This window comes from Leptonychotes weddellii, chromosome 3 (assembly GCF_054177405.1).
Source record: "Leptonychotes weddellii isolate Sample4059 chromosome 3, ASM5417740v2, whole genome shotgun sequence".
NCBI classification, from domain to species: Eukaryota; Metazoa; Chordata; class Mammalia; order Carnivora; family Phocidae; genus Leptonychotes; species Leptonychotes weddellii.
Window position 1 is genome coordinate 92,483,964 of NC_138371.1, and position 27,653 is coordinate 92,511,616.

A 27,653-nucleotide genomic window follows, 5' to 3' on the forward strand; every position below is an offset into this window, starting at 1 on the left:
AGCCCCCCTGCTTCAGACAAAAATCCTCTAACAAATGCCTCATTTAAATAACTCTGGCCCCCTTCAGTGCCCAGGGAGTCCAGGATTCAGGGGATGTGTAGTGGCCGCTTTGGGCTCGGGAGTCAGATGGACCTGGTTGTCTGACCTTCAGCACACACTTTTCTTGGCCCTGGGCCTCAGTTTCGTCATCTGCAGAAAACAAAAAATGACATCTATACTGAAAAAGGATTGTTGTGAAGAGTGAGCCTATGCAGATGCCTAGCTGTGCCAGGCCCGGAGTGGGAACTCAAATGTAAACATTCTGGGTACATGCTGGGGAAGTGATTCTATGAAATCGACCATTCTGGAAGTGAGTCTACGGAAATGCAATCAATTCAGCTCCTCTCCACCCAGCCCTTAAAACCTCTGCCTCAGGACTTTGCTTCCCTTTCTATTTGTATCCAGTTTGTACAACCACCGCTAGTTAACTCCTTTCGGTAATCAGAAATGACACGAGAGAAATAATAGCCTGGGAGTTTTGTAGCCTAATTGTGGAACTCCTTGCATTTGTGTTTTAGATGGTTTCACCATACCCAGTATAGCGCTTAGACTCACAAGTACCCAGATGACAGAGAAGGAAATCACTGAAGGCTACTGAGAGCTCAGAGAATTGCTGATGGGCAGAATCAGACCAAATGATGAAGGAATCAGCATTGTGTTGCTTATTGCAAATCTTCCCAATAGAAAATGGTTAAAAAGAGGGAGGAGTAGAGTTTGGCTAAAAATGCCCTTCTGTGTACACTTTGTTTCCCAGCAAGGACAAGGCAGAGAGGAGATACGGCCTCAGCAAAGACCTCAGTTCCCGCCCCCTCCATCTGCAGAAACGTAGCCCATTGATAGTGTAGGCTCCTTGTTAAGGCATCCCATGCTGGGGAAGATAAATACCCAGGGTTAGTAGTTAACATCTAGGGGCTGAGGTTAAGGACCCTGACGAATAAATCTCAGATGGAATTGGCCATAAAATTTCTCGCAGTCTTTGCAAGATAAGTTTTGTGCCAGATGAAAACAGCCATCGGGCCCCACAAAGCCTTTCTCGATCACCATCCTTTGAGATCCGATCTAACAGAGTCCACGAGAAAAGGAAAGGGGCTCTGGCCTGCTCTTTTCTTCCCCTTTTCCCACAAATGTTGTGCGGGGTTTGCGCCTCAGCGTGTGGATACTTCTCAATCATCCTTTCACTTCTTTATTCCTGCTTGAACTGCGGTCCAAGCAATGTAATGTGTGGTTCCTGCTCTTGGGGAATTCGCAGGACAGAGGACGAGACCAATAAAAAGAACCAGTGGCCAAGTTACTGTCTATTGAGGACTCTCTGTGCAGAATACACATTGCAAAGGTGAGTTAGGAGTGTGAGGAGTCAGTTCTACTGGGCAGTAGGATTCATAGAGAATGTGCCCTTAGGATGAGTGGTCGTCATTCACCGGAAGGGATTTGGGAGTGGGAATGTCTCTTTAAACGGAAGGATTAGCCTTGATAAACTGTAGTAATTCAAGATGACCAGAGAAAGATGGGGGGTGGCAGAGAGGTCAGTAAGAGCTTGGAGGGGAGATATTGGCACAATCACAGAGGTTCTTATTTGCCAAGCTAAGGCCCTTGGACTTGATTACTCTCCAAAAATCTTCACACTTGGGCCTCCTGAAGGTCTGGATTGCTGATCCCATCTTTTGCTCTCTGTACCAGTCTGCAATATCCATGGCAAGCAACCGAGGTGAAAATCTGACAGATTTAAACAGAGAGGGAAATCACTGGAAGGCTACTGAGAACTCAGAGAATTGCTGATGAGACTGTAGAATCAGGCCCGGGCAAAGGTCAGGTACAGGGCTACCAGGCCACAGCCCAGATCATGCCATAGAACCCATCCCGGGAGGACCCACCTACTGCTGCCACCCTCTTCCTGCTTCTGCTGGTCCCTTGGCATTGCTGGAGCTGCGGCCTCTTCCCCGCTGTGCAGGGATCCTGGCTTCTCCTTTGAAGGGATATGGAAGGTATGTCTGCCTGGCCACATGCCTACGCCTGGCTGCAAGCCTCTAGTGGACATGGTTTCTCCCATTCAATCTCCAAAGGTGGGAAAGACCTCAGACATTAAAAGGAGCTCACATGCAGGTCAGTCATAACAAAATGCCTCAGAAAATGCTGTATCTGGGGCCTTTGGGGTAGTCTTAACTCAATACCAAGTTAGGAGCTACAAGAGGGAGAGGAGCTGCCTCTGGGCCTTTTCTGAGGGACTTTTGGAGTTTGGAGAGGGATGCTCTACTCACGGGGCCAGTTGATTGTTTCTGGGTTGTTGTTGTTGTTCAAAAAATCTGTTTGTTATTTTGCTATTGAAAATATTGTTTCTTCCAGAGATAAGGTAAAATTGCAAACTGCCAAAAAAGGATCAATAATTATTGGACTTATATCTGAACATAGGAGGGAAAAAGAGAGGCAAACCAGAAAATAGACTCTTAACTCTAGAGAACACACTGCTGGTTACCAGAGGGGAGGTGGGGGGAAGGGGGAATTGGGTGATGGGGATTAAGGAGGGCACTTGTGAGGAGCACGGGATGCTGTATGGAAGCGTTGAATCACTATATTGTACACCTGAAACTAATATAACAACGTATGTTAACTAAGTGGAATTTAAATAAAAACTTGAAAAAAGAAAGAAAAAATCAGGGAGTGAATTAGGTTACTGGGGAATGAATCACCCATGTCATTTCTGAAAGCTGTGAGGCCACCCTCCCCTTGGATTGAGTTCAAGCTAGTTGGGGTCCACAAAGCTTGGGCTGATGAAGGAGGTACCTTCCCCAAGGCGGTGGGAATCCAGAACCACAGGGCACACAGACCTGACATGCGAGCAGAAAGAGGGTCAGAAGATGGCCCTGGAAACCCTTTGTGCAGAGCTGGGGGGGTCCTGGTTCTTAAGCTCTCTGCAGCAGAAACCAAATCTAGCCCACTTGACAAGAGGAGAGTTAGTGGAAGAATGAAGAGGACTTCGAGATTTGACAGGAGGAACTTGGTTTAGAAAAGAGAGAAACTGAGGTAGTTTGGGGGGCAGTGTAGGAAACAGGGCAGGGCTAAGATCACGTAGCAGGAATACTCAGGACAACACTGCTAAGAAGGAGTAAAAGCCCCAGCTATTTTTAGGCTATTTTCTCTCTGCCTATGATTTAAATACCAGTAAGGGATCACACCATTGGCTTAAGTCTGTTTGCTTGCCCCGCTACTCCCCTCCCCTTGGCGGAGTTACTGCAGGTTCCTGATTATAACTGCAGTGGACTGGAATGACAATAGGGAAGAGGTAGTGTTGATAAAGGACGCTGGGGTGCTCTAGGAAATTTGCTTGTGTTTTTCCTATGGCTGATTACCATCCCACTGAATGGATGTACTGTCATTTATTTATCTATTCAAGAGTTGATGGTCATTGGTGTTGATGGGACTTTTTTGTTTTTAAAATTAGTTAGCAGTTATTTTTATTTTTTTAATATTATTTTTTATTTTATTTTATTTTTTGATGTAGTGTTCCATGATTCATTGTTTGCGTATAACACCCAGTGCTCATTGCAATATGTGCCCTCCTTAATACCCATCACCAGGCTAACCCATCCCCCACCCCCCTCCTCTCTGAAACCCTCAGTTTGTTTCCCGGAGTCCATAGTCTTTCATGGTTCGTCGCCCCCTCTGATGTCCCCCCCTTTCATTTTTCCCTTCTTTCTCCTAATGTCCTCCATGCTATTCCTTATGTTCCACGTATAAGTGAAAGCATATGATAATTGTCTTTCTCTGCTTTACTTATTTCACTTAGCATAATCTCCTCCAGTTCCATCCATGTCGATGCAAATGATGGGTATTCATCCTTTCTGATGGCTGAGTAATATTCCACTGTACATATGGACCATATCTTCTTTATCCATTCATCTGTTGAAGGGCAGCTCGGCTCTTTCCACAGTTTGGCTATTGCAGACATTGCTGCTATGAACACTGGGGTGCATGTGCCCCTCTTTTCACTACATCTGTATCTTTGGGGTCAATACCCAATAGTATAATTGCTGGGTCATAGGGTAGCTCTATTTTTAACTTTTGAAGAACCTCCAGAACTGTTTTCCAGAGTGGCTGTACCAGCTTGCATTCTCACCAACAGTGTAAGAGGGTTCCCCTTTCTCCACATCCTCTCCAGCATTTATTGTTTCTTGCCTTGTCAATTTTTGCCATTCTAACTGGTGTAAGGTCGTATCTCAATGTGGTTTTGATTTGAATTTCCCTAATGGCTAATGATGTTGAACATTTTTTCATGTGTCTGTCAGCCATTTGTATGTCTTCTTTGGAGAAGTGTCTGTTCATGTCTTCTGTCCAATTTTTGACTTGATTATTTGTTTTTTGGGTATTGAGTTTGAGAAGTTCTTTATAGATCTTGGATATGAGCTCTTTATCTGTAGTGTCATTTGCAAGTATCTTCTCCCATTCTGTGGGTTCCCTCTTTGTTTTGCTGACTGTTTCCTTTGCTGTGCAGAAGCCTTTTATCTTGATTGAAGTCCCAAAAGTTCATTTCATTTTTGTTTCCCTTGCCTTTGGGGACGTGTCTTGAAAGAAGTTGCTGTGGCCGATGTCAAAGAGGTTACTGCCTGTGTTCTCCTCTAGGATTTTGATGGGATTCCTGTCTCACATTGAGGTCTTTCATCCATTTAGAGTTTATCTTTGTGTATGGTGTAAGAGAATGGTTGAGTTTCATTCTTCTGTATATAGCTGTCCAATTTTCCCAGCACCATTTATTGAAGAGACTGTCTTTTTTCCATTGGATATTTTTTCCTGCTTTGTTGAAGATTAGTTGCTATTAAGCTTCATTGGCTTGCCTACTTGCTATGGGGTTCTGTTTGTTTGTTTTGAACACTTGGGTTTGTGCTGGTGAGTTTTACATCATGCATTACCTTGGTTGCCCCAGTGTTCATCTGCAACGGGGTTGCTCAGGAATTCTTGATCTGCCTGGTGACCCATTGACTAAACTAGTTTGGGGTCCACTGGTTCATAGAAAGCCCAGCTCTGCCAAAACCATCAGGCTTGGAGTTGCCTCTGCCTGGGACTCCAGCCCCATTCCCTCTGTCTAAAAGAGCACTGTGAGCCAATTGGTTGTCACTTGGAGAACAACGGAACTGGATGTAACTACATCAGAACCACTCTGAACACACATTTAAATTCTCTAATCCAATGATATGCACTTTGCTAGAAAAATAAAGCCAGACCCTGCATTTCTTGAACAGCATTTCTTGCCTTGGTCCCAAAGGCAAGTTGACCACTTCATCTGGTACTCAAGAGAAGAAACAGCTAGATCCTTATTCCCGGAGATAAAAGTGTCTGAGTGGAAGACACTTAGGAAGAGCTTGTACAATATTCCCCCAAATTGTGTCTTTTGTACTTTATGGGAGATTTAAGGGATTTTTAAGGGTGACATTGACAATGCAGGAGTTTCACATTACACACTGGCTTGATAGAAGATGCCATTCTACCCAGAGCCCTTTCATTTATAAACATGCTTATGGTTTTATTATTTTGCTTGACCCTCACACCTACCCCATGCACAAACAGGTCAACTACTGGTATTCCATTTTGCAAATGGGGATGCTGAAACACAGAGTAAAGACCACGGCCAAGACGATGGAGAGCAAGTGATGGGTCATTCCAAGTGGGATCCCATCTTTTTTAAATTTTGTTCATCATGGGCTTTTGGCATTAACTTTGATTTTTAAATTATTGTGTTAAAATGTTACCTACCTTGATTACTGAATCCTTTGCACCCCAAACTAGTGCATTAATTGCCTTATTCTAGTCCCAGCTCTGGAGGCTGGATGGATTAGCCTGGATCCTATGAAGTATCCATTTATTGCATGTCAAGAAGAGATGAATATCAGTAATTGCGTATAGTTCAACCTAATGGATTCTTCCAGAAGGGAGTCCTGAGGGTCCCCACAGGTCTCTGCACTACATGTAACTGCTTCGTTCTTCTGTGCAGAGGTCCTCAGCCAGGTTGCACATTTTAACCAGCCTTGGGGCTTTTATGAAAACTAGAATCGCAGGCTGGGGATGGAGAAATGGTAGGGGTGTTTTCAAAAAACTCCTCCAGTGTGAACCTCTGGATTACAGCCTCTGAATCAAACTAGGTTTATTTATTTATTTTTTTTTAAGATTTTTTTTTATTATTATTCATGAGAGACAGAGCGAGAGAGAAAGGCAGAGGGAGAAGCAGGCTCCCAAGGAGCAGGGAGCCCGATGTGGGACTCGATCCCAGGACCCTGAGATCATGACCTGAGCCGAAGGCAGACGCTTAACCATCTGAGCCACCCAGGCGCCCTGAATCAAACTAGGTTTAAACGAGGCTGTAGGGACCGAGTGTCCTGGATTCACATTCTGGCGGCATCACTTTCTAACCACAGGATCTGAGGCTAGTTACAGGTTGTTGCGAGTGGTGAGTAATGTATGTAAGTGTCCAGCATAGTGCTTGATACCTAACAAATCCTGGATACCGGGTAATGGTTCTAGGAGCTATTATTTTGTGCCAAGGCCCAGAGAAGTGAAGTAAGACACCCCAGGTCACCCAGCAAGTTCCTGAAAGAGTTGGGTTTGTGGCCAAGGTCTGTCTGGGCTGATATCTAGCACCAAAGCAACCACATTTGATGTCCACTAAATGTTCGGTCCAAGGCCGGAGGCCCTCGGTCACTAGCCCACAGCGTTTCCAATGAGCCCCCGCCCCGCTGTCATGGATGAGGGACGGCCCTTGGCCAGAGCCGAGGTGCACAGGCAGAGAGAGGAGGCACAGTGGCCTAAAAGAGCAGGTCCCTGTCCCGGGGAGATTCCCCTCCCGCAGGGAAAGCCCCCAGCCTCTATTACCTCAAATGCCCACACTTCTGCCTAGCGCTGCCAGCCACTTTCATTTCCTCACCTCCAATTCCTTTAACTTTTTGTGTGCTGGCTTCTCCTCCTAGCACCTCAGGCCATGGCAGGGACCTCCTGAATGTTGAAACTGCGGGCACCACGGGGGACCTCTGCCTTGGGGACACCGCCGGTCACTCTTTTTCCTGAGCTTCTTGCCCTTTCTGCTTTCTGCCATGCCACAGGCCAAACAAAGTGAGTGAGCGGGGCCCAGCCTCTTCCCTGGCCACCTCTCCTCCTCACCTCTCAGGTTCCAAACAGCCCCAAAGTCTTGTGGCTCCTGCGCCCTGAAGCCCTGCCTGGGAGGCTGCACTTGCCACCTTTCCTGCCTCCAAGGCCCCCCAGCCCCATCACGCTCTCCAGGCAGACCCCCCGGTCCTCCCTTGAACACAGAGCTGATCAGCAAGCTTTCTGGGGGTGTTCCCACCCCTGGTCCCGCTGCCTCCAGGTCACTTCCAACCTCTCACGTGACAGCAAGTTTCTATAATTCAGTTGTATCCACATCCAGCCCGCGAACCAGACTGGGAACTCCTTTAAGGTCAAAGCCGTTGCTGTCCAAGGTCCACACTTTGAGGAGAAAAGATGAACCCTAAGGCCAAAGTGGGTCAGAGGAGGGAGATTTCAGTGTGAACCGCAGAGGTCCTAGGACAGTGCCCTGGGTCTGGGATGATGGCGGCCCTTGGATGGGCAGAGGGCAGGGAGAGAAACATCCTCCCTGGGGTCACCCAACTCCCTGCTCTCAGGGGCCCGGGAGTGAGGGCTGGTTCCAAGGACCTGTGACTTATGCCCCAAAGCATAAGTCACTGCCCTTAACAAGCAGCTGTGCCGAACAGGAGCTCCGTGTGTGAATAGCCTGTTTTTGCGACATGCCCTATTCTGATCATGTCAGGAAACATTTTGCAAATTCAGAAGTCAGAGCCAAAGGGAAGTGCTGTGTGGTCTACAGCTAGCTGCAGTAGTTAAATGAGAACAATCTTTCCCCAAGTGGTTCCTCTTGAGGACAGCATTTCTGCTGGCTCTGGGACTTTGGGCCATCTATAAAGCTTCACAATGGAAAATAAGGAAAGTCTCAAGGAGGAAGAGTTCTTGGCTAGAACTGGAGAAAGAGCAGCCGTCAACCAAACCATGTTCCCTGCAATGGAGGCCTTTGAAATCAATGGTAAAGTACTGCTTCCCAGTAATGACATTGCCTGGTGATGTACTTTTTCTGTTGGCAACATAAGAATAGACAAGGCGATAGGAAGCCTTAGGTTTGTGCCATAGACTCTCACTAATACATTTCTGGAATGCTTCAATGTGGGATTCATGTAATGTTAGGAATAGATGCTGTATCTTTAGTATACAGTTGGGTTGTTGTTGTTTTTTAGCTTCCCAATAAATTGTATTAAAATATTTACCCTTCGATGAGTTCTAATACTTATCATATGCCCTTCCTTTTTATTAGTCTTATTTTGACACCCAGGTTGTGTGACAAAATGGCAAAGCAACACAAGGGGGATGAAAAAGTTCCACAGAATGAAAGCCAAGGGCCACATATTTATTTAATGTAATTCCTTTAAAACTCTTTAAGGTGACTTCCATTATAACTGATGTGTTGATCAGGGAGTGCTTTCTCCAGTTCGCGCTGGCTAGGATATGTTCATAGCTTCATAATTAGTTTGTCTTAGATTCAATTCGGGTTTTAAAAATTCAGGCAACTCTTTTCTCCCTCATCCTTCTACAGGTGGTGCATTTTTTAAGTCTTCTAGAATTTAAAGTCGCCAGTGAGTGTTTTCCACAGGGGACCTCTGATTTCCCGTGCTAGAATATCCTCTAGGACTTGCCTTCCAAGTTGATGAGTCATTCCCACTCCTAGTCTTTTCTGGAAGTCGTCTGTTCAGAACAATTGCAGTTCTGTCCCCCAGCCTGATCTGTCCCTCTCACCCAGTATTTGTGAGGGTCACTGGCTGGAATTGAAGGGGGCACAAAGATGCAGGGTTGGGTGTTCTGCCTTTAGGAATTCACAGTGTGATAACAGAATGCGTGCGTGCAAATGATTTTACTAATTGTTGGCTATTCAGAACTTTGGGCAATGCAGCATTCTGGATATATGACTTTTTATGTTACTGAAAGTGTGCAAGCAAAGTCAGCTGATCAAACATATTCAGCACCTACTGGGCACTGCTCTTGGCACTGAGGAAACATACAAGAATAAACGGGGTGTCCTCAGTCATGTCGGTGGTGGCAGGAGGATGGCAGGGTCGGGCCACCTATAAACTATCTCTATACAAGCGCAGGACAGATCTATGGACAGATCTAACCTGGTCTGACCTGGAGGTCAGAAGTGAGACCTCTTCTAAAGTTTAAAGAATAAAGGGAATTAGTGAAATAAGATACTGGCTGGGGCAGCAATAGAAGACCACGGGTTTATGCTATATTCATAGGGACTATTTAGAGAAATACAAATAGTTTCATGGGGTGGGGCCAAGGTTGAGTGGGGGAAGTTCGGTGGGGATTGAGACTGGGACCAATTAATTTAGACTTTGTCTTGAAGACAATGGGGAGCTTTGAATGTTTGACTTTGGGCTAAGAGGCATTGGTTTGCTGTTGAGATTACTCGCTATCATAGATGTGGAACGAGCTAGAAAGAATAACTCTGAGGACAGAGAGAAGCGTGGCAGCAAGAGACAATAAGAGCAGTGGTTATAAGGAAGGGAAAGAGAGAATGTTCCGGAAAGATATTAGAAGTCAAGTCAGTAGGACTATAATGGTGGGAAAAGGCAAGTGAGGTGGAGGCTAGCTTAAGGGGGAATTCTAGATTTCTGACTTGGGTTATGGATACCATTAACTAAAAATCTAACCAAAAAACAAAACAGCTCAGTTAGAAGGAATATTTCTTTTTCTTTCTTTCTTTCTTTCTTTCTTTCTTTCTTTCTTTCTTTCTTTCTTTCTTTCTTTCTCTTTCTTTCTTTCTCTCTTTCTTTCTTTCTTTTTTTCTTCTTTCCTTCCTTCCTTCTTTTTTTTTTTTTAAAGAATCTATTTATTTACTTGAGAGCGAGAAGGGGAGAGCATGGGGAGGGGGAAGAGCAGAGGAAGAGGGAGAAACAGACTCCCTGCTGAGCAGGGAGCCTGATATGGGGCTACATCCCAGGACCCTGAGAGCATGACCTGAGCCAAAGGCAGTCACTTAACCGACTGAGCCACCCAGGCGCCCTGGAAGGAACATTTTTCTAAACACCTTCACAACTTCCTGTCTTCTCATACAAAGATCTTGGAACATATGGAACTTTCTAGAAAATGCCATTATGAATAGTAATCACTGTGAGGTTCTGTAACATAGTGACCCCCTCAGGGCTTAACTGAAATGAATAAAACTACTTGCTTCAGCACTAAATGGCTTCAAGCATCTTCCTTTCTCTCCCCTCCCTTCCTCCCTCCTTTGTCCTAAGTCTGTTGAAGAATGCTTTCATTTTCTGAAGAGGCTCAACATACCACTGCTCTTGCTGCCCTGAAGGTCCAACAAAACTCTAGCTCTTTCCTCATGGACCAGCATCAGCTCCATCTTCTCCCTCAAGTGGAACATTTGGGCTTGAACAAGAGACTCTCCATTTGTCCCCGATGACAATATCCTGGGATGCACTCCTGTCCACCTTTTTGAAAATTATGAACATTTTTCTGTCTTGACCTTCTTGTCTCTCTCCTGATGTGTCTGGTTTCTCAGGAAGGAGATCTGTTAGCACATCAGGAAGCTCTTTCAGGTCTGTGGGATGTAATCTGTCTGGACCTCTCCCCCTGAGCCCTCAACTATTTCAGGCTTCACATCTCGCTTCTTGATATGTCCTCCCACTGATTTTGGTCTGAAGAACATTCTTCTTGACAGAGAGAACCCCCAAAAATACAGATAGAGAAGTTGTTGTTTGCTGTAATTTAACATTAAGCCCTGGCTCCCAGCTGTGGGTCTGGCTGTCTCTTCTTTTTGCTTGAAAGTTAATTTTAAGCATTCTCCTAATAGACCTTAACTCTAGAATCTGTTCTCGGTCATCCTTGTTGACGTGCTCACTGTCACTTCAGGTCCTTGCTCTGACTTTGTTTTTTTGTCATGTCACTACTTCTCAGCACCTTTTAGATGTCCAGCTTTACCCTAGAGTTATTTTTTTCTAAATTTTATTATGAAATAATTAGAGATTCACAGAAACAGGCAAAAAGGGAAGTCTCTGTGACCCCCACCCAGTTTCTCCCAATGAGAACATCTTGCATAGCTATCGTACTCTGTCACAACCAAGAAATTGATATTGCTACAGTTTACAGAGCTTATTTCTATTTCATTAGTTTTATAGGCACTCATTTGTGTGTGTGAATACAGTTCTCTACAATTTTACCACATGCATATATTTGTGTAACCATCACCAATATCAAAATACCAAACTGTTCCTTCACCACACAACTCTCTCTTGCTGCCTTTATAGCCATACACACCCCTCCCTCCCCCACCAGCAATCACAGTCCCCCAACAACCACCAATCAGTCCCCCATTTCTATAATTTTGTTATGTAAAGAATGTTATCTAAATGGAAAGAGTACATAACTTTTTAAAGATTGGCTTTTTTTCACATAGCATGATTCCCTCCAAGTTGTTGTATCTATCAGTAGTTCTTTTTATTAATGAGTATTTGCCAGGAGTATTATTCCATGATATGAATGTACCATAGTTTGTTTAACCATGCACCCATTGAAAGACATTTGGGTTGTTGCCAATTTGGGGCTATTTCAAATAAAGCCGCTATGATCATTTATGTAAAAGTTTTTGTATAAGCCTAAGATCTCATTTCTCTAGGATAAATGCCCCAAAGTGCAATTGCTGGATTCTAAGTGTATGTTTGGTTTTATAAGAAGCAGCTGATCTATTTTTCCAGGGTGGTTGTGTCATTTACATTCCCACCAGTGATATTTCAACAGATTCAGCTTCTCTGAATCCTTGCCAGCAATTGGCATTATTACTATTTTTATTTTAGCTATTCCGGTAAGTGTATGATTGTGATATCTTGTTGTAATTTTGATATGCATTTTCCTAATGGCTAATAATGTTGGATATCTTGTCATGTGCTTTTTTTTCCCATTTGTATATGAAATGCCAATTCATGTCTTTTGCCAATGTTTTAATAGGTTCATTTGTTTTTCTGTCTAGTTTTTAGAGCACTTTATCAATTCAAAATACAAGTCCTTTGCTGGGTAGGTGGTTTGCAAATATTCTCTCCCAGTCTGTAACGGGTCTTTTCATCCTCTTAACAGGGTATTTTTCAAAGCAAAAGCATTTAATCCTGTGGAGGCCATACCTAGCAATTTTCCCTTTTATGGATTTTGCTTTTGGTGTCAAGTCTAAGAACTCTTCACCTGGCCTTAGGTCCAGTTTTTCTCTTATGTTTAATTCTTTTTTTTTTTTAAAGATTTTTATTTATTTATTTGAGAGAGAGCACATGAGAGGGGGGAGGGTCAGAGGGAGAAGCAGACTCCCTGCCGAGCAGGGAGCCCGATGCGGGACTCGATCCCGGGACTCCAGGATCATGACCTGAGCCGAAGGCAGTCGCTTAACCAACTGAGCCACCCAGGCGCCCCTCTTATGTTTAATTCTAAAAGTATTTTTCTCTTATGTTTAATTTTAAAGTTTTATAATTTTACATTTTACAATTAAGTCCATGGTTTGTATATGTATTATATACATATACTTGTATATATGTATATAATATATGTAATGTATATATATGTAATATACACATACAATATATGTGTAATGTATATGTGTAATATATATGTACATATTTGTATATATAATGTATTATATATGTAGGTAATATGTACTATATGTATATAATATGTGTATATGTATAATATATATGTATATAATATATATGTGATGTGTGTAATATACATGTAATATATATGTAATGTGTATATATATTTATATTTATATATATAAACAGACAAACAAATCTTGACCTAAATTTCACTTAAGTCAAGATTGGTTTGTTTATTTATTTATTTTTTTGCCTATGGGTGTCCAGTTGCTCCAACACCATTTGCTGAAAAGGCTATGCTTCCTCCATGAAATTACTTTTGTAACTTGTAAAAAAAAAAAAAAAACCCAGTTGGTTATATTAGTGTAAGGACTATTTCTGTGTCCTTTATCCTGTTCTGTAACTCCATATGTCTATCCTTCCGCCCATCCCACACTGTCTTGATCACTGCAGGTCTCATGTGAGCCTAAACATCAAGTTGTTATTCCTCACATTTTATTCATCATTTTCAGGATGATTTTAGCCATTCTGTGGCTTGTACCTTTCCATGTAAATTTTAGCATGAGCTTATCAATACCTACAGAAAACCTTGCTGGGATTTTTGTCAGAGCTGTGTTATACCTCCAGATCAGTTTCAGAGAACTGACATCTTACTATGTTTAGTCCTACAATCTGTGAACACAATGTGCCTCCACATTGATTTAGGTCTCTGTTTGTGTTTTTTGGTTTTGTTTTTTAATCAGTGTTTTACAATTTTCAGCATACAGATCCTATATACATTTTATTACCTTTATATTTAAATATTTCATTTCCTTCGGAGTGACTGTAAATGCCATTATGTTTTTTTTTTTTAAAGATTTATTTATTTATTTATTTATTTGAGACAGAGAGAACGAGACAGAGCACATGAGAGGGGGGAGGGTCAGAGGGAGAAGCAGGTTCCCTGCCGAGCAGGGAGCCCGATGCGGGATTCGATCCCGGGACTCCAGGATCATGATCTGAGCCGAAGGCAGTCGCTCAACCAACTGAGCCACCCAGGCGCCCCAAAATGCCATTATGTTTTAATTGCGATTTCCATTTATTTGCCAGTAGTATATGTGACTAAGAGAGTGAGAACAGGCTTCCTTGCCTCCTTCCCAGTCTTCGGAGGAAATGATTCTCTGTCACCAGTATGTATCATATTAGCTTTAGATATTTCTTAGATGCTCCCTTTTTTAAAGATTTTCTTCATTTATTTATTCAAGAGAAAGAGAGGGAGTGAGTCGGAAGAGGAGCAGAGGGAGAGGGACAAGCAGACTCCATGCTGAGCACGGAGCCCAACACGAGGCTCAAGCCCATGACCCTAGCCGAAATTAAGAGTGGAGCACTCAACTGACTCAGCAACACAGGCACCCCGATGCTCCTTTTTGTTAAGTTAAGGAAATTCTCTTTTATTTCTAGTTTGCTGAGAGTTTTTATTATGAATTTATTATTTATTATGAGAGTTAGAATTATGAATTTTAATTATGAGAGTTTTATTATGAATTTGATTTTGTCAAGTGCTTTTTCTGCATCAGTTATATGGTTATCTGATTTTTCTTCTTTAGCTCGTTGATATGGTGGATCATATTGATCGATTTCTGGGTATTGAACCAGACTTGTATACCTGGAAATTCCATTTAGTCATGGTATATAAACTCTTTTTATACATTGCTTGATATGGTTTACTAATATTTTGTCGAGGATTTTTGTGTCAAATTTCATAAAAGATACTGATCTTCAGTTTTCTTCTTTTGCACTGTCTTTGGTTTTCATTTCAAGGTCATCCTGACCTCCTAAAATGAGTTAGGAAGTGTTTTCTACTCTTCCATTATCTATAAGAGAGTGTGTAAAACTGGTGTTAATTCCCCTAAAGGTTTGATAGAAGATTCCATTAAAATTATCTGGGCCTGGATATTTCTTTTTCAGGAGATTTTTAAGTACAAATTAAGTTTATTTAATAGATGTAGATATTCATATTATCTATTTAATATTGGTTGAGTCTCCACAATTTGTAATTTTGGAGAAATCAGCTCATTTCTTCTAAGTTGTGAGCATGAGGTCAGTGATAGGATCTTTTTATTTTCTTGCTAGGGGCTGCAGGATCTGTAGTAACAGCACCCGTTTCATTCCTGATATTGGTGATTTGTCTTTCTTTTTCTCTTCATCAGTCTTGCCAGAACTTTATCAATTTTATTGACTTTATTCAAGGAATCAGCATTTTGTTCTACCGATCTTCTCTTTTGTTTTCCTATTTTAAATCTCATTGATCTCTGATCTCTATTATTTTGTTTTTTGTTTTGTTTTGTTTTGTTTTTCTGGTTGCTGGGGGTTTATTTTGCTCTTCTCTTCCAGTTCCTTAAGCTAGGAACCTACTTTATCAGCTTGAGACCATTTCTCATTTGTAATGTGAGCCTCTAGTGCTGCTATAAATTTCCCTCCCAGTACTATTTAAGCTGAATCCAATAATTTGATATGTTCTATCCTCACTTTCAATCAGCTCTATTTTTAGAAATTTTTATTTAAGACTTTATAGCCCATGCACTATTTAATTTTTGAAAAAATTTCCAAGTGTTTGGACGTTTTTCTGTTGTCTGTTACTGATTTATATTTTGATTCCATTGTCAAGAAACATACTCTATGCAACTTCATTTCGTTTCCATTTTGTTAGGGTTTGTTTTATGACCCATGATATGGTCTGTCTTGGTGAATATCCTAAATGTACATGGAAAGAATGTGTATTCTGCTGTTGTTTCATGGAGTGTTCTATAATTGTTCATTAGATCTTGTTGGTTTATGGTGTTGTTCATTTCTTCTGTATCTTTGCTGATTTCTGAGAGTGGGGTGTTAAAGTCCACAATATAATTATGGATATATTGATTTCTCCTTTCAGTTATATCAGTTTTTGCTTCATGCAAATAGAAGCTCTGTTTTTGGTTTCTTGGAGATTGCATAGAGTGGAAGCATGCTTTTTAATCTACTTTTGCCACACTATCTGCCTTCTAATTGGTATATTTAAACCATTTACATTAAAGTAATTATTGATGTGTTAGGGCTTAAGTCTGCCACATCATTATGGATTTTCTCTTTGTCTCTCTGTTTCCCATTACCAGCTTTTCTTTTCTTACTTTCCTATGGGTTACTTGAACATGTTTTAGAATTCCATTTTGATTTATTTACAGTTTTTTGTTTGTTTGTTTTTTAGTTCATCATTTGAAATAGTTTTTTTACTTTTTTTCTGGGCATTACAATATACATGTATAATTTATCACAGTCTACCAACATCTACATTCTACCACTTTGAGTCAAGTTTTGAAAACTAATTTCCATTTATGTCTTTTGAGCCTTTCCATTTTTGAAATGTAATTGTCTTAAACATTTCCTCTACATGCACTATGTATCACTTAATTATTTTTGTTTCAACCATTAAATATGATTTTTAGGGGTGCCTGGATGGCTCAGTCAGTTAAGTGTCTGCCTTCGGCTCAGGTCATGATCTCAAGGTCCTGGGATGGAGCCCCATGTCGGGTTCCACGCTTAGCAGGGAGTCTGCTTCTCCCTCTGCCCCTCCCTCTGCTCGTGCTCTTTCTCTCTCTCGCTCTCGCTCAAATAAATAAATAAATAAAATCTTTTTAAAAATGTGATTTTAAAAAATCATGAGGGGGATGGTCTAAACATATCTACATGTTTACCCATGCTTTTTTCTTGTTCTTTCCTTTCGGAAGTGCCATGCCTTCTGCTATTATCTTTTCCCTTCTGTTTGAAGAACTTCCTTCAGCCATTCTTTTTTTTTTTTTTAAGATTTTATTTTTAAGTAATCTCTACACCCAACCTGTGGCTTGAACTCATGACCTTGAGATCAAGAGTTGTATGTCTATTGGTTGAGCCAGCCAGGTGCCCCCCTTTAGCCATTTTTCAAGGTAGACCTACTAGCAATAACTTCGCTTAGTTTTCCTTCATCTGAGAATCTCTTTATTTCCCATTAATTCTCTCTTTTTTTTAAAGATTTTATTTATTTATTTGACAGAGAGAGAGACACAGCGAGAGAGGGAACACAAGCAGGGGGAGTGGGAGAGGGAGAAGCAGGCTTCCCGCGGAGCAGGGATCCCGATGCAGGTCTCGATCCCAGGACCCTGGGATCATGACCTGAGCCAAAGGCAGACACTTAATGACTGAGCCACCCAGGCACCCCAATTTCCCATTCATTCTTAAGGGATATTTTCACTAGATACAGTTGATAATTCATTTCTTTGAGCACATGAAAAGTGTCATGTCACTTCCAATTTCAGATGAGAAATCTTCTGTCATTCAAATTGGTATGTCTATAGGTAATGGGTTATTTTTCTGTTGGCTGCTTTCAAGATTTTTTCTTTTTCTTTAGATTTTTAATCTTCTTGGTATATAGGGCCTTTTTTTGGATTTTTAACTCATGATGTGTCTTGTTATTGATTGCTTGAATTTATCATGTTTGGGGTTTGCTCAAGTTCTTGAATTTGTAGGTTTGTGACTTTCACCAAATTTGAAAAGTTTTCAGCCACCATTATTTCTTTAAAGATTTTTTTTCAGCTTCACACTCTTTCTGGGACTTTGAGGATATGAATATTATGTTTTGTTATTGATACATAGATCTCTGAGTCTCTGTTCATTTTTTTTTTTAGTCAATTTTTTTCTGTTTTTCAGAAAGGGTAATTGTATTGTTCTATCTTTTAGTTCATTGATTCTCTCCCTTATCACTTTTATTGCACTATTGAGCCCATCTAGTGAGATTTTTTTTAATTGGAGCTTTTAAGTCCTACAATTTCCATTTGGTTCTTCTCTATATTCTCTATTTTTTGGTAGATTAAATAATTTTTTTGCTTCAAGAGTATCTGTAATTGCTCATTAAAGCATTTTTGTTATGCCTGCTTTAAAATCTTTATTGAATAATTCCAATGTTTGTGTCATCTCTATATTGACACCTGTTGATTGTCTTTTCTTTTTTTTTAATATTTATGTATTTATTTGAGAGAGACAGAGAGTGCAGGGAGGGGCAGAGGGAGAGAGAATCCTCAAGCAAACTCCCTGCTGAGCATGGAGCCTGATGCGGGGTTCAATCCCAGGACACTGAGATCATGACCTGAGCTGAAATCAAGAGCCAGCCGCTTAACTGACCGAGACACACAGGCGCCCTGTTGATTGTCTTTTCTCATTCAAGTTGTAATTTTCTCTGTTCTTGGTATGATGAGTGATTTTCCATTGTATTGTGGACATTTTGTATAGTATGTTAGGACACTCTAGATCTTGTTTAAATTTTCTATTTTAAATCATACTGTTTAGGTTTATCACATAAATTCTGGCCCACTTTTGTGGGCTATGGTTCCAATAACAACTTAGTTTTCAGAGCCTTGACTGTTCTATTCTGGTCTGCTTTGTTTGCCTGATGTTACTGGTATTCTTCCTTGCTCCCTGTTGGTACTGCTTGCAAAGACAGAAGGTACTTTTTCAGACTGCCCAGTGACCCTGGGTCAGGGGTGGGAGATGTCAAGCCAACAGGGCAGCGACCACTTTGTTGGGCCTGCTCACCAGCAGCCCTGTGCCGGGGGCTAGAAGAGGGGACTTCTGCCCGCACCAAGCCACCTTCTGCCCCTGGGCGAAGGGCTGGGAGAGTGTAGGCCTGGAGACCCTAGAATTTGTATACAGACTGTTTTTCTTCACTGAGATCTTTTATGGAATTGAAATTTTATTTCCCTCTGGAGCCACATTTTCACTGTAAGTCAGACAATAGAGCTGTCATATTTCTGAAAACTGCTTTCCTAAAATCTTCACCTGGACTCACCAGAGTTTACTCCAGGGATGCTCATTCTAGTTTACTGGAAGTGTCATTCATTCTCTCATCTCAGAAACTCTTCCTCATTGGTGAAATCCACATTGAGGTTGATGTTCCTTTGCAGTTTTTCTACCCTCTTAGAAATCAGCATAGAGGGTAAAGAATTTACCAGACTTTCTGTTTTGTAAGCAAGTTAGTTAAATGCCCACAGATTCAAAGTTCCCAGTTTCTACTTTGCCTCTGTTACATAAAAGCTCTACTTAAAAGAGCATTCTGGGCCTGAGTGGACACCCCCGAACTATTCCCATCTATACTACCATGTTTGTTTTTCCTCTCACTATCTTCGCTCAAATGCCTTCCATTTTTCCTATCATCCGGTTTGAAAATATCTATATTTTCCATGCTGGCCCTATAACATCTGTGCCTCTGAACACACTATCTTTCTATTCCCATCATTTCCTTAAGTTTAGTGCTGTCTATGAGATCGTATTCATCGTCCACCATCTTCTGTTAAATATGAGGCTTCCCTTGTACGTTACCCATCCTTGCCATTATCATATGCTTGCCTGAGGTCTGAAGTTGCATTTCCAATCCTTTTCCAATACTTCTGAACTGACACTGTTACTCTGCACGTGTTCAGGACCCAAACCTCTGCAGCAACTCATCCATCCATTCATTCATCATCTTTCCAGCTCATGTTGTGTGGTTGATACTGTGTTGGTGCTGGACGGCACCCCTAGAAGCTTCTGGAACATAGGGGGGGCAGGGAGGAGGGAAACTGAGACATAAACAGACACAGTTCAGGATGATGGATGCCATATCAGGTGGAAAAAGAGCGATGTGGGGAAGCAGAGCAGGGTTCCACCTAACCCAGGGGAGTCAGAGAATGTATCTTGGAACAGGAGAAGCTCCACTGTGCTCCCAAAGGATGAGAAGGAATTAGTTGTGTAGGGGAGAGGAAGCAGGGTTGTATTTTCAGAGAAATACATGACCTGGAGTGAGAAGGGTGTAATGATGAGTGGTCTGGCCTGCATGTGTCTCAGGGTCCACGTGGGGTGTGGTGTGAAGGTGCAACCACAGGAGAGCTGGTGGGCAGAGGTCTTCCTGTTTGTCCCAAGGACCGTGAACAGCCACTGGAGCACTGAAGGCAGGGAACTGACTTGGCCAGGTTGTGTGTTAGAGAGTTCACTCGGACTGCTGTGTGGGGCCCCAATTTGGGAGATGCAGTGCAGGGGAGACTGTGCTAGACTAAGCATACCCAAGTGCCACTAACTAAAATACCACCCAACCAAGAAATCATTCCTCTTGCTGCTGCTGAAGCCGTCTTGAGACCACCATGCTTTAGACAATGCTAAAGCAGGGGTTTCTGTTCTGCAGGTGGCTGGAAGCAATATCAGCAGAATAATGAAGGTTCCACAAGTGATAGAAAACAGACTCAAGGTTCATACACATCTATGATGACTCAACTGAAAACCCACCATCACCTACCACAAAGCAAAAAAAATGTGTTCACGAGCCCCCACTCCCTCCCCTGGGATGCCCACCTATGATCCCTTTGCCCCTCACATCTGCCCTTGGGGCGCATTTCAGCCTCATTTTTCCAAGGGCAACTGTCTGTGTAGGCTAGTGAGGCAAGCTCAGGCCTTGGGGTTAGATGGACCCAGGGGCGTGTGCTTGTTGTGTTGCTCTAACTTCTCTGAACCCCAAGTCTGTATGAGAGGATGATCACACCTACCTTGCAGGATCGCCAAAAGCATTATAGATGATATCAGACAATGCCCAGCACAGAGTAGGTGCTCTGTCAGTATGAGTGGTGGGAAGCACAGGGCCTTCTGCAGGCTGGCTCCCTCCCTTTGGAAGCCCCAAAATGGGGGGACAGCTGGCGTGGGGGAAGACTGGTGTTGGAGCCACAGTGGCCTCTTTTGTAATGCCCCACACTGGAAACAGCTTGCCAACAGGGAAATGTCTGCATGAATTGCGGCTCTTGTCTTTAAGGGATATTAGGCAGCTATTAAAAGAAGAGTTAAGAGGCACCCGGGTGGCTTAGTCAGTTAAGCGTCTGCCTTCAGCTCAGGTTATGATCTCAGGGTCCTGGGATCGAGCCCCATGTCGGGCTCTCTGCTCAGTGGGAGCCTGCTTCTCTCTCTCCCTGCCACTCCCCCGCTTGTGCTCTCCCTCTCTCTATCAAATAAATAAATAAAATCTTAAAAAACGAAGAGTTAAATCTTTCTCAACAAAACAACAAACAAACAAAAAACTAGAGGAATGTCCATGGGAAATCATTGATTGCAGAAAGCAATGTACTATATTATATATAATATGATATCATTTGCGTAAAATCAAAAGAAAAAAAGCCATGTCTGTCTAGCAGTGTCCGGGTTTATCAGTTTCCATGAGCAAGCAGGCTAGGAGGAAAGCCACACCCCAGGATGCCCGCAAAGCTTATGTCAGCAGGTTAGGACGCCAGGGAACTGAGGTCCCCTGAAGTCCCTGATTACAAGATTATTAACCCTTGTAATGCTCTCTATGTTGTTTGATAAATTATATTAAGCATGTTTTATTTGTGTAATTAAATAATCTAAAGAAAAAAGAAAACAAAAGCCCAAGTCTGAGTTCCAATCTGCGTCTCATCACCTAATAGGTATTTCAACTTCTCCAAACCTCACTCAGAGTTGATAAAGTGGCAACAATCATGCTCCTCCCAAAGTTTTGAAACTTAAGTACGTTAATTCATTAATTCACTTGATAAACATCTCTTGAGAGCCCTCTATCACCAGGCACTGTGCTGGGGCTTCGGGCTGCACCTGGTTTAAGGACTGCACTCTGTCACCTGATGATGTGGGGCCCGGGAGTTTGCCCAGCCACACCAATAAGTGACCGACAATGGCGCTTCTTGGCTTGTGGGAGAAGGGGGGTCAAGGGGAGGATTTGGGGGTAGCGGGACTTTGTGTCTTTACCCTTGGCCTTCCCGGGGGAGCCGTCTGCTCACACAGAGCAGGGATTCCGACACAGGTTGGGGCCCCCTGGTCTCTGCCTCCTACAGCAGCCACCTCACACCGAGGTTGTGTTTCAGATCCAAACCCCAAGAAGAGAAAGGGGGTGAACTGCTTCATGGTCATGGTGGCCATCTACCTGATTCTGCTCACCGCAGGTGCTGGGTTGCTGGTGGTGAAAGGTAAAGAGGTCTGGTCCCGTCTGGTGCCTCCTGGGGTGACACAGGGTTCAGGTTGAGTGGAAAGCCCTGGGGTCACTGCTGCCCACCTGCTGAGAAGGGGTTCTTAGTCCCTGGGTAGCCAGGTAGCCACACTGATGGGGCTCGGTGGGGGGGAAGTGGACAGGGGAATGTGTGTGTGTGTGTGTGTGTGTGTGTATGTGACACAGAGAGAGAGAGACATAGAGACAGATCGAGAGAGAGATAGAGAGAGAAAGCACATTCGAGCCTGTGTGCATGAGAGCAGTGAACAATGCAATAATTTCACATGGGTCTGCTGTGTGCATCTTCCATCAAGTCTCCCCAGTGTCTGAGCGGGAAGGGGCTTTATTTATCAGAGAGTTCATGTTAACATGATTTTACTTACAAAGTGTTCCTGGTCCAAATGTCAAGGTCATGAAGCAATTCCATCTGCAGACACTGAACTCACCCAAGAACATCGGGTGCCCAGCTGTCATAAACATATGTCACACGTATATTCAGGCCACATGTGATTACATCAGACCAACATATTGGTCATCATATGTTCATGCCCAGAGCATGCAGGAAGGCGAAGTTTGATCATGATGCTGTGAGTGCCTCCCTAGGCCATGCGGGAATAGTTTATGAACATGTAATGTCATGCTTAAGTGTGAAGTGCCCATGTGCAGGATATAGAAAGAGCTCTGTGCTCACACTAGGTCCTCATGGCACATGAAATGTGTGTTCAGTATCCAGGACCCACAGAAGTTATGTGCATACGACACAAGAACGTCAGGGATGTGCTCAAATGCCTGGGATTTTAATGAAGTCCCTAAAAGAAGGCTGTGGGGTGGGGGTGGGGTGTCCAGTTCTGAATCTGCAGGAACGGCTCTGGGCCCTGGAGACTCACTTCACCAATGGAACACTGGCCGCCGAGGATGGCCTGTCCTTCTCTTTGCTCCAGTCAATGCCCTTCCCACACCTCCCTGGGGGCACATTGGGGCTGCAGGTCCTGCAGGCCCAGATCACCCAGGTCCGCACCAGGCAGGAGCATCTGCTACGGAAGGTGGACAACTTCACTCGGAGCCCAGGTTTGGCCCCCTTCCCTCTGCACCAGGACTCCTCAGGGGATAGAAAGGAGGGCTGCTGGTTCATGGGAAAGGGGATCCTTGGACTGGAATCCAAACCCTCTTCCATAGTGAGGAGAACATTCCAGAACCTTGGGGCCCAAGGAAATGGGTGAGAGCCATATGGAGTAAGCATGAGATGGCTCTATAATGTTTGGGAGGATGGGTAAAACAGAGCTTGGAGCAAGTCCCAGGACCACTCCCATGTAGCCAACTAATACTGGCCCATGGCTGGAGAGAGAGTAACGGCCGGCACCAAGAGGTCTGGGCCATGTGGGGACCTCGGAGGGACAGAGCAGCGGGCTTGCTGGGGAAGTGTGACGGCTTGGAAGATAGGGCCCAGGGCAGAAGAAAATGGAGCCCAAAGTGGAGATGCCAGGGGTCCCCCTCCCCTCGGTTTTCTCGGGGCCTGAGACTGGGCCACGTGAGGTGGTCCAACCACTACACCCACCACTCTCTTAGGCTGTGCCGGAACAGGAGAGCTGATTTGGGCAAAAGCAGCTGCTAGGTGTGTCCTCACTATTGCATGGCGCTCCAGCCCTGTGTCTGGGGAGAGCTGGGGCTTAAGGGGTGATCCCATGACCGCCGTTTTGTGCCCATGGGAGCATTTGCTGAATGGGCACAGGGTCCAGGTGGGAGAATCCCCCAGAGGCTGCGGTCTTCCCAGTGAGCACAAATGAAGGCTGAGCCAGGATGCGGGGACAGGAGACAGCTGTGGCAGATGGGCAGAGTCCAGGCTCAGATGTTCAGATGCTCAGACACAAGGACCATCACTCCCTTCCTAAAGATATGGTGGAGCTGGTTGTGATCAGTACAAGGGGCCCTGCCATTAACCTGAGGCTCTTCCTGAACAGGTTTGGCTCCCAAGTCTTCTGACGATATAGAGAGACTCCAGGGGTCTCAACCTTCTTTCCCCACTTCTGCAGCTCCCAGGGATCTACAGCTCCCCGGTGCAGACCATTAGCTGCAACAAAACATCTGGCTTTTTCTAAAAGCTCATTCCTGGAAAATACCCAGGTGTTTGGCTCCTGTTGTCCAAATCCCCCATCTGCCTGAAGCCCTTGCTCCTCAGCCTGGAGGGCAGAGGCTCCTGACTTAGAGCTGGGTGCCCTGGGTGCATGCCCTCACAGCCCAGCCTACAACCCTCTCTCCTCCCCTTGCAGAGCTGTTCCGGGTCAAAGGGGAACGAGGCGCTCCAGGTACGTTCATTTCCCCTCCTGCTCGCCAAGGCCTTTCCCCACGGGCTCCTGGGCTGATGCCTTTCTGGACCCTGACCCCAGCTTACCTTCCATGGGCCCCCACAGCTCCCCACAAACTCACTGGTCCTCCGTTGGGTCAGCTCTCTCTTCCCTGACCTCGCCTGAAGTGGGAAATGACTTCCCCATCCACCCCACCCCGCCAAATCTAAGCTGCTTTCCACGGCCAGCCCAAGTGCATCGCCCTCAGGTGCCCTCTCCCCTGGTACGCCAGCTGCAAGTGCAGGATCCCCCTCTGTCTCCCGTAAGCACTGTTTCCAGATGCCTGTTACCCAACACCGAGCTTGTCCCCCCATCTGACTACGATCATTTCCAGGGGTGGACGGCTTACGTCTCCTAGAGCACATAACAGGAGGGGCAGCCTCTGGGACCTGAGTTCTAATCCTAGCTCTGCCGCTTCCTGGCTGTGTGACTTTGGGCCAGTGACGTCACTTTTCTGGAACCTCAGCCACTCAGCTGTGTAAAAACTAACAGAGATCATTTTACTCACCTCCCGGGGTTGCTATAAGACGCAAGTGAAGCAATGTGCAAAAAAATGTCCAATAGCAAGTGCTTTCTGAGGAAAACACATGTGCCTTCGTTGCTTTCTCTTTCTACCTGAACACACGCAGCGTTAGCTGCACACATGTGCACACATGTACACACACTTCACCCCACCCCTATTCCATTTTATCACCGGAGCCGTTGGAATGCCACCTTGAAAATCATTCTACATGGCGTTCTTGGGACAGAACCCTTTGGCCTCATAATTTTTTAAGTGTGGCCCAGACCACGCTGCTGGTCATCAAGAGTTTCGAGGCAGCCTTGCATGGTGACACGAGAATCTGTTTGCATCCCCAGCACTCCTGGGGACAGACCCTGGCTCTCTCTGGAGCCAGGTGGCTTTGAGCAAGTCACTTAACACTTCTGAGCTCAGTGTCCTCCCCTGTGAGATGGGGATAAGGACAGGACCTCCTGGGATTGGTGTGGGGATAAAACGATGAATGTAAAAATGTGTAGTCCGGTGCCCGGCTCAGAATATGTATTTGCTTTGTTATTTTGTCGGGAAGATTAAAGGAGCTAATGCTTGGGCAGCCCCAGCGGGATGGATGTTGACTCCTCCCCTCTAAGGAGATGCTGACTCTAAGGAGTCAGGGCTTACACCTCTTCAGATTCCTGCGTTGAAAATCTAACCCCCAAGGGGATTGTATTAGGAGGTGGGGTCTTTGGGAGGTGATTTGGCCATGAGAGCAGGGCCCTCTTGAATGGGATTAGTGCCCTTATAAAAGAAACTCCAATGAGCTCCCTCACCCCCCTTCCACCGCGTGAGGACACGGCAAGAAGTTCAGAAGAACCTGACCACACTAGCAGTCGAATCTTGGACATCCAGCCTCCAGAACTGTGAGAAATGCATTTCTGTTGTTTATAAGCCACCTGCTCTGCAGTGTTCTGCCCTGTCCTGCCCTCCTGGCGTGTTGGGAGTCTTGAGTCTGCAAAGCAGCCCGTGGGAAGGGACAGAACTATATGTGAGTGACAGCAAAAATAGGTGCCACGTGTCCAGAGCTGGCCACCAGGACTGTCCTGTGGAGCTGGTATATTAAGTCCGTTTTACTGATGAGGAAACTGAAGCTCAAAAGGAAGAAGTAACTTGCACCAGGTCACCCAGGGGAAGGGGTGGTGCTGCTCCTCGAACCCGGGTCCGTCTGACGCACCTCCCTCAGAACACGTCACCTGCATCACTGCGGTTCACCTGTTACGCCATGAGCTTCTTGGAGGAAGGAGCTCTGCCTTCTCTTTCTTTCCTTCCTTCCACATGGTTTGGCTCATTCTTGGGGCTCAGTGGCAGTGTGTTGAATAAATAACAGTGTGATAAGCAGCCTTGTCACCCCACCTTGTGGGTTGGCTGCTGGGTGTCTCTGTTCCTCAGCTTTAGGTCTTCCAGGTCAAAGAGGACCCAGGGCAGGCCGGGCATCGCATCCCAGGTCTGCCAAGGCCACCGGCTGAGAAAGGGGGCCAAGGGGACCGAGGTGTGCCGTGGAGCCATGAACACTGGCCCCTGTCTACCAGCCCCGTAATTGTTTTTGCCCTCGTTGTGCAGGCTTCATTCTGAATCCCTTTTCCTTTCCATGCCCCCCAGGACTCCAAGGCCCGCCTGGAATCAAGGGAGACGCAGGTGGGCAGGGGCCGGGTGTGTGCACAGGGAGAGGGTCCGGAAGCAGGGGCCTCAGCAATTTTATACCCTATGCCTAAGGGACTCACCTTTTCTTTCCTTTCTCTCTCTCTCTCTCTCTTCTTCTTGTTCTGCAGAGTGAAATGTTGTCACTGTTAGTGTGTGTGTGTGGGGGGGGGATGACACAGAGAGAGGCCCCTCCCTTCATGCTGGGCATCCTGTCCTTCTGTGGGGCTCTAGAACATCAGCTGACTGAGGAGCTGAGACTAGTTCTTTCCTTCCTCTCAGGCCTCCAAGGACCCAACGGTGCTCCAGGGAAACAGGGAGCCCCTGGTAACGTGTGTCTCCTCTGCTTGGGCTCAGCGGTGCCTTGGCCGAGGTGCTGAGCCAGTCGCCCCGCTACCCCCTCCCCACAGCCCCACCCGCAGCCCCAGAGGGTTGGTGCCTTCCCCCAGTCCTCTGCCCTGGAGTCTTACTGTGCCTCATCGAGACACCCCTAGATGACCTCACCTTCCCCAGACTTCCTCTGGAGGCCCCTTTCTCTTCTCCCCAAATGCCCCCTGCGCCATTGCCTAGGAGCCCATCCCAGGAGGATGGCAGGAGCCCACCTCGTTGGCCATTCTCTACCCAGGCACCCCAGGACAGCAGGGAGAGAAGGGGAGCAAAGGCGATGGGGGTCTCGTTGGCCCGAAAGGGGAACCTGGAGCTAAGGGCAACAAAGGAGACCTGGGTCTCCCAGGTAAGGGCCCTATGGGGGTGTCAGTGCTCGTGGGGGGGCCTGCAGGCTGGGTCCTGTCCCTGTGGAAGCGTGTCTGTTCTGTCCCACGGAGGACAAAGTGGACAAAGCTGGGCTCTGCCTACCAGCCTCCCGGGAACACACACGAGGTCTTTTCTGTCCAGGTGAGTAGAAACCAGGAACGCGAAAGCTGAGAGCAGTGTGTGTTGGGGGCGGGGACAAAATCTCATGCCAGGCACGACCTGTGACAAGTGGGGACACAGGCCATGCTAGGAGCTCGGAGGAGAGGAAGGCGAGGGACAGCGGTGGGACCTGAGGTGGGCACAGGGGAGGAGGGGAGACTGGCTGGCAGGGAGGGAAAAGGGGCTCATCCCAGAAGCAGGTGCTACCTCAGAACTATTTGGGGCACTTGTTCAAAGTCCAAGAGTCTGTGTTTCAAAGGCCTGGATGATTTGATGCTGACAGTCTAGACGCTCTGAGAAGCACAGCCCCGGGGGCTCTGGCCATGACTGAGCACCTTCATGCCCCTTGTCCTTGGCCTCTTGAGGCCCCCTTGGGGGGTTCTGGGGCATAGGAGGGAGAGTGAGGCCTGTGCAGCTAGTGGGCTTGTTTTGTTTTGTTTGAAGATTTATTTATTTTAGAGAGAGAGAGAGCGTGCATGCACGTGGGTGGGGGAGGGAAG

At 45.2% G+C, this 27,653-nt stretch overlaps 1 protein-coding gene across 3 annotated transcripts in view; it reads left to right on the forward strand.

Annotated features, from left to right (window-relative positions):
• Positions 1 to 1,237: 1,237 nt before the first annotated feature.
• Positions 1,238 to 27,653, forward strand: part of MARCO (macrophage receptor with collagenous structure) — a 41,493-nt gene continuing 15,077 nt past the window's right edge. Inside the window, exons 1-7 of one of the 3 annotated variants that reach the window (XM_081814588.1) lie at positions 1,238 to 1,372; positions 21,605 to 21,706; positions 22,573 to 22,794; positions 23,994 to 24,029; positions 26,203 to 26,238; positions 26,524 to 26,568; positions 26,867 to 26,974. In XM_081814588.1, coding sequence (XP_081670714.1) covers positions 21,643 to 21,706; positions 22,573 to 22,794; positions 23,994 to 24,029; positions 26,203 to 26,238; positions 26,524 to 26,568; positions 26,867 to 26,974 — 511 coding nt within the window. In that variant the 5' untranslated portion in view covers positions 1,238 to 1,372; positions 21,605 to 21,642. Of the gene's footprint in view, positions 1,373 to 1,891; positions 2,022 to 7,850; positions 8,096 to 21,604; positions 21,707 to 22,572; positions 22,795 to 23,993; positions 24,030 to 26,202; positions 26,239 to 26,523; positions 26,569 to 26,866; positions 26,975 to 27,653 lie in introns of those variants that run through there. The other 2 variants (XM_081814587.1, XM_081814586.1) reach the window with 2 other exon arrangements.